The sequence below is a fragment of the Trichechus manatus genome, unplaced genomic scaffold (genome assembly GCF_000243295.1).
Source record: "Trichechus manatus latirostris isolate Lorelei unplaced genomic scaffold, TriManLat1.0 scaffold00066, whole genome shotgun sequence".
Classification (NCBI taxonomy): Eukaryota; Metazoa; Chordata; class Mammalia; order Sirenia; family Trichechidae; genus Trichechus; species Trichechus manatus.
The window spans coordinates 9,744,730-9,750,729 of NW_004444002.1; the positions used below are offsets into that span (position 1 = coordinate 9,744,730).

A 6,000-nucleotide genomic window follows, 5' to 3' on the forward strand; every position below is an offset into this window, starting at 1 on the left:
CTGTCCTCTGTAGAGAATGATATTGCCCTGTGTCCAACATCATTCGGTGATATTTTACATGGGTTCTTTTTTATTTTTTTAGTGGCTCAAAACAACATAAATTTATTATCATACAGTTCTGGAGGTCAGAATTCCAACACGGGCCTCACTGGGCTAAAATCAAGGTGTTAGGAGGGCCCTTCTAGGGGCGCTAGGGGAGCATCCCTTTCCTCACCTTTTCCAGCTTCCAGAGGCTGCCTGCATTCCTTGGCTTGTGGCCCTTTCCTCCATCTTCAAAGCCAGCAACACTGAGCTAAATCCTCCTCATGCTGCCACCTCTGTCTCTCGTCTGCCTCCCTCCTTCACCTATAAGGACCCTAATGATGACATTGGGCCCACCTGGATAATCCAGGGTACGCTTCTATTTTAAGGTCAGCTGATCAGCAAACTTAATTCCATCTGCAACCTCAGTTTCCCCTTGCCACGTAACCTTACATATTCATGGGTTCCGGGGGTTAGCATAGTCACATTTTGGTGGTGGTGGGGGGGGTGGTATTCTTCCGCCTACCGTACTCCCCTTTTCACCTGTTCTGTTTTCTAGTTCTTGTTTAGCCAATTCCTTACATTGTTACTGTTGTTAGGTGCCATCGAGTCGATTCCGACTCATAACGACCCCATGTGACAGAATAGAACTTCCCCATAGGGTTTTCTAGGCTGTAATCGTTACAGGAGCAGATCGCCAGGTCTTGCTCCCTTGGAGCCGCTGGGTGAGTTTCAGCTGCCAACCTTTCAGTGAACCGCCGGTCTTTCAGTTGGTAGCCAAGCACTTAACCCTTGGGCCACCAGCACTCCTTATAGTAATTACTCTGTCAAAATAACTGGCACGGTTTCTGTTTTCCTAACTGGATGCTGCCTGATCCTGATAACTGTTGGTTATTGCTTGTTACATGAAAGCTTTTAAACATCTCTCGCTCTTTCTCTCATCTGTTTATTTATTTATTAACCAGCCATCTTACTGAACTAGGTTTACCAGGCACACAATCATATTATCAGGAAACAAGGAGCCTTGGTGGCGCAATGGTTAAGTGCTTGGCTACTAAACGAAGGTCAGCGGTTCGAACCCACCAGCCGCTCCGAGGAAGAACGATGTTGCAGTCTGCTTCCATAAAGATTTACAGCCTTGGAAACCCTATGGGGCAGTTATACCCTGTCCTATAGGGTAGCTATGGATAAGAATCGACTCGACAGCAACAAGTTTTTGTTTTTTAAAATCAGGAAATAAATATAATTTTGCCTCCTATTTTCAACCATTTAGTTTTCTTATTGACTCTCTTGTTCAGTTTTATTGGCCAATACTTCCAGAAGAATGTTCACTAACAGAGGAGGTGGGTGCCCTTGTTTTAGTCCTAATATGTGCATGCATGCCCAAACATTTGCATGGGTTCTTGATTAACAGAAACGGGTTGGCTCTGCACCACCTGTGCTCAACCAAGGGCAGGCATTTTTAATCGGTAGTAGTTCTGGGTTAATCTGTGGCCAGGGTAAGAACTCAGGCTGTGGGAAAGGATTAGTCAATGGCAAGGGTGAGGGGCTCAGCCTATAGGCAGGGTGGAGGACCCAGTTCGCAGCCGGGGTTGGGGCTCCGAGTGTGGACAGCTTAGGGTTAAGTCTGTGGCAATGACAGTGGCAATGAAGAAGGGAGAACAGAGACATCACAGGGGTAGAAAGGCCAGGGTGCAGTAATTGCCTGGAGGGGGAGAGGCTTTCAAATTTCCCGCTTGAGTCAATGGCTGGGGGGCTGTGGATGGGGATACAGCTCATGTTAATAGAGAATCCAGAAGGAGCAGGAGCAGGTTTGTTGTTGATTTTGTTTTGGTTGTGGGTTTGTGACTTTGGAGACCCCATGCGTTACAAGAGTAGAACTGGTCCATAGGATTTAAAACACCCAAACCCAAACCCGTTGCCATCCAGTCGGATTTTGACTCATAGCGAGCCTATAGGACAGAGTAGAACTGCCCCATAGGGTTTCCAACGCTGTAATCTTTACTGAAGCCGACTGCCACATCGTTCTCCTGCAGAGCAGCTGGTGGGTTTAAACTGCTGACCTTTCAGTTAACCTTTAGGTTAGCAGCCAAGTGCTTAACCACTATGCCACGAGGACCCCTTTCCATAGGGTTTACTTCGCTACAATCTTTACAGACACAGATTGCCAGGCCTGTTTATTCTGCAGTGCTGCTGGGCGGGTTTGTACCGCCAACCTTTTGGTTATCAGCTGAGTGCAAACCATTTGCATCACCCAGGACCTTGGAAGAGCAGGTTTGTGGACAAAGATAAGGGGTACGAGGTCTGGATATGGTGAGTTTGAGGTACCTTTGGGATATCTAAAATGGAGATGCCTATCAGTGGAGCCAGAAATAAGTGTCTGAGCGCTTGAAAGGGAACTGGTGGTCACTAAACCCCTTGGAGTGGATAAAATTATCAGGATGAGACTCAGACCCCTGGAGAGCATAGTTGCTTTAGAATTAAACCAGTAACCAGTTGCCGTCAAGTTTGTTCTGACTCATGGCGACCCTACGTGTGTCAGAGTAGAACTGTGCTCCATAGGGTTTTCAATGGCTGATTTTTTTGGAAGTAGATCGCCAGGCCTTTCCTTATAGGCGCCTCTGGGTGGACTCAAACTGCCACCCTTTCAGTTAGCAGCCAAACATTTTGCCCATTTTCACCACCCAGGGGAATTAAGCTAAGCTAAATGAAAAAGGAGTGTGATCACAGCTGTTTTTTCCCCCCAATTATATATAAAAGGAAATACACTAGAATGTTTATAATAGTTATATTTTGGTTGTGGGACTTCGGGTGATTTTTTCCCCCTTTTTCTACTTTTCTGTATTTCCCACATTTTCTTTAATGGGAAGGTTAATTCTGCATGAAAAAAAGAATGAGAATAGTGAGCTCTGTCTAATGTTCTTGAGATACCTGGAAGAATAACAGTTGATCAAAGACCTCTGGTTTGGCCACTGGGCAGTCACCCTGGCTAGAGCAGATTCAGGAGCGTGCTGGAGTCCCAAGCGAAATTACAACGCGTCTCAGAGAGGACACACTGAGGCAGGCAGTCGGCTGTAGCGATTAAAGCCCTGGATTCTAGAGCTGTGGTGTCTGTATGCTAGCCACTAGCTATGGGGGAGAAACAAACCAGTTGCTGTCAGCTCAGACTCATGGCAGGCGACCCCATGTGTGTCAGAGTAGAACTGTATTCCATAGGGTTTTCAATGGCTGTAACCTTTCAGAAGCAGATCGCCAGGCCTGTCTTCTGAGGCGCCTCTGGGTGGGTTCGAACCGCCAATCTTTGGCCACCCAGGCACTCTCTGCTGAGCAGACTAGAAGCAAGTGAAAAATGACAAATAGCATTGAGAGCCCAGGTGAGGTTAGACTTTTTCTTCCCTTCTCCCCACACGATGCCTTCCACGGGGCTAGGCACACCAGGGGTATTTAATAAAATCGCTCCACCACAACAGTAAGGAAGAGCTGGACAGAAGGTACAATGTGCTGAAAGCTCCACTAGGGGGCAGCCTTTGGCAGGCCGCTGGACACTGGACAAAAGTTATTCATCCTCACAGGGATTTAGGATAATGAGCAGAGCTAGGCTACGATGCCCTTCCCCCCCCCCAAAAAAATCAAACCAAACCCATTGCCGTCGAGTCAGTTCCAACTCATGGCGATCCCACAGGACAGAGTAGAACTGTCCTGTAGGGTTTCCAAGGCTGTAATCTTTACAGGAGCAGATTGCCACATCTTTCTCCCAAAGAGCAGCTGGTAGTTTGAACCACCGACCTTTTGGTTAGCAGCTGAGTGCTTAGCCACTTTGCCACCAGGGCTCCTAGAGATGGATAATCCAGCTAGATCCCCTCTTTGTGATGAGAGGGATTTGGTAGCCCACATAAGGTAGGGACAGGACTTGTCCAGGTGACCTGTGGTCAAACTGGGATCAGAACCCAGGGCTCTGACTCCTAATCTTCCATTCCTTCTTTCTCCGTTTTGTGGGAGGAGTGGAGGGTGGCAGTGAGTGTGCCAGGACACCATCCAATGAGTACATGCAAGTGCCCAGAAAACATGCCCTCTTGGCCCCAGTGCAGGGCAAGATATGGAGCAGTGGTGATGTGAGCACCTGTCCGAGTTTCCCACTCTCTCCCACCAGAAGACCCCGTTTCCAGTTTGTTCCTGAATGCTCAGGTTATTGAGGCCAAAAAGACAGTCATGCGAGGGCCCATCAACAGGGCTAGAGACAGGAGTTTAAAGACACCAAGGTTGGACTCCACCCTGAAGTTCCTTCCAGTTGGCAGGGCTGCCTCTTGCTATGTGGTCATCCCAGCAGCTTTCTCACTGTGACACTGGGGGTGGAGGGAAGTGGCCAAAAGATCATCTGGTTGTCAGTCTACACCTTGTGCACTCGGTCCACACTGCTGACTGGCCAAAAGCTCAGCTGATCTACTTAGCAGCTGCTTTGCTGGCTTGGTTGCTACATGTGCCACATAATTGCACTCGGACAACTGGCTCACTACGTGACTGCCCAGTGCCCACTGACGGGCCACATGAGTGACTAGCTGGCACACAGTCTGGTTGGCAAGCAGGCCCAGCGCTCTAAGCATAGTAGGTGCTTGGTCAATATTTGCTGACTGGTCAGCTGTCAAGCTGGCTGGATCACTGGCTGGCTGCCTGTCTGTCTGTCTAGCCATTATCCACGCTAGCTGACTGTGCTTTGGACTCTGGGGCCATACCTGGTGGATGTCATCCATCCCGTTGCTTGCAAACTCAAAGATCAGGTCACTGGGCTGCAGGGTAATAGCCATGCTGCCTTCTCAGAGAGCTGGTAGCGGAATTTGCAGTGCCCTCTGGAGCTGCGGGGTTTTCTTGACAAAGAGAAGCTGCTAGGGTACCTTGGAGCCTAGAGCCCTGAACCACAGTAAAATGGGGACCTCAAAGAGCTGGAGTTGGTGTTGGCCTAAGCCAGGCTCAGGGCTGCATGCTGGGCTGGGCCAACCGCAGGATCGACCTAGGAGGAGAGAGATGGGGGCCGTGAGTAAGTCACCTTCCTAGAGTGAAGCTTCTAGGACAGCTGGTGAACCAGAGCAACGTGGCCGTGCCAGGGCAGACTCCCAGAAGAGGGAAGGCAGAAAAGGAGGACAGTGGGAGAAGAAGGGGGAAGGAGAGGAAAGGAGGAAGGTAAAGATCGAGGGAGAAGAGAGGATGTCAGCCCATCACCTCCAGTAGAAAGTGGCCAAGCCTTGGTGCCAGCCTGGACTGCCAGCATCTGTACCCTGAGCCAGCCCCGAAAACACACAGCCTCCTACTCACCCTCTCCTCATCTCCTTTCAGAGAAGGTGACAGATAGCAGGACTTTGGGCTCTCTTCCCCCTGGAGACTTAATCCCTAGGGCGCAGCCATATAGAAAGCCAGGCCTGGCCTCAGGGAGGGCATGAGGAATCCCTAAAATCCCCTTGGCTTGGGAAAGAATCTGGTGTGAGGGGTGTTGGTGGGGCCCTGTGGGTGGGCAGAGCACTCTCGTCCAGACTCTGCCTGGCTCCCGGTTGACATTGTCTCAGGCCACCAGGGGAGTAGGGGCACATTAACTCTGAGAGGCGGAGTCTGCAGAGGAACAAGTGTCTCACCATGGGGGTTGTGTTGTATCACAGACGGCAATGGCCAGACCCAGCTCTTGGGGAAGGGACTCTCAGACCTGGCCACGCCTCCAGAGGGCCTGGGGACGGAGGGACAGGTGGGCCAGATGTCCTGGGTGCTCACCAGTGCCCTGCCGCCACCAGTGCCGGAGAAGATGGCCTTTGGTGCTGTGTGTGGGTTTATGTTCTTGGTTCAGCTTTGCTTTCAGTTTCAAGACTGAACTGTCACCCTGGGAACTTACGAGGAGAGCCCCGGCTGGGGGAGGGGCCGGCAGAACCTTCCCCATCCTCCAGGGCGCTGGCTCAGCCCTTTTCCAGGAAATCTCTGTCTGCTGCAGCCTCCCCTCCC

The 6,000-nt window shown here is 50.5% G+C and overlaps 1 protein-coding gene across 4 annotated transcripts in view; it reads right to left on the reverse strand.

Annotated features, from left to right (window-relative positions):
• The window catches only part of ELF4 (E74 like ETS transcription factor 4), a 40,032-nt gene that overhangs the window by 8,623 nt on the left and 25,409 nt on the right, over positions 1 to 6,000 (reverse strand). Inside the window, exon 2 of one of the 4 annotated variants that reach the window (XM_023734290.1) lies at positions 4,752 to 5,026. The exons of 1 other annotated variant lie outside the window; for it this stretch is intronic. In XM_023734290.1, the coding sequence (XP_023590058.1) occupies positions 4,752 to 4,823 (72 nt within the window). In that variant the 5' untranslated portion in view covers positions 4,824 to 5,026. Of the gene's footprint in view, positions 1 to 214; positions 707 to 4,751; positions 5,983 to 6,000 lie in introns of those variants that run through there. 2 more of the 4 variants (XM_004379611.2, XM_023734292.1) reach the window with 2 other exon arrangements.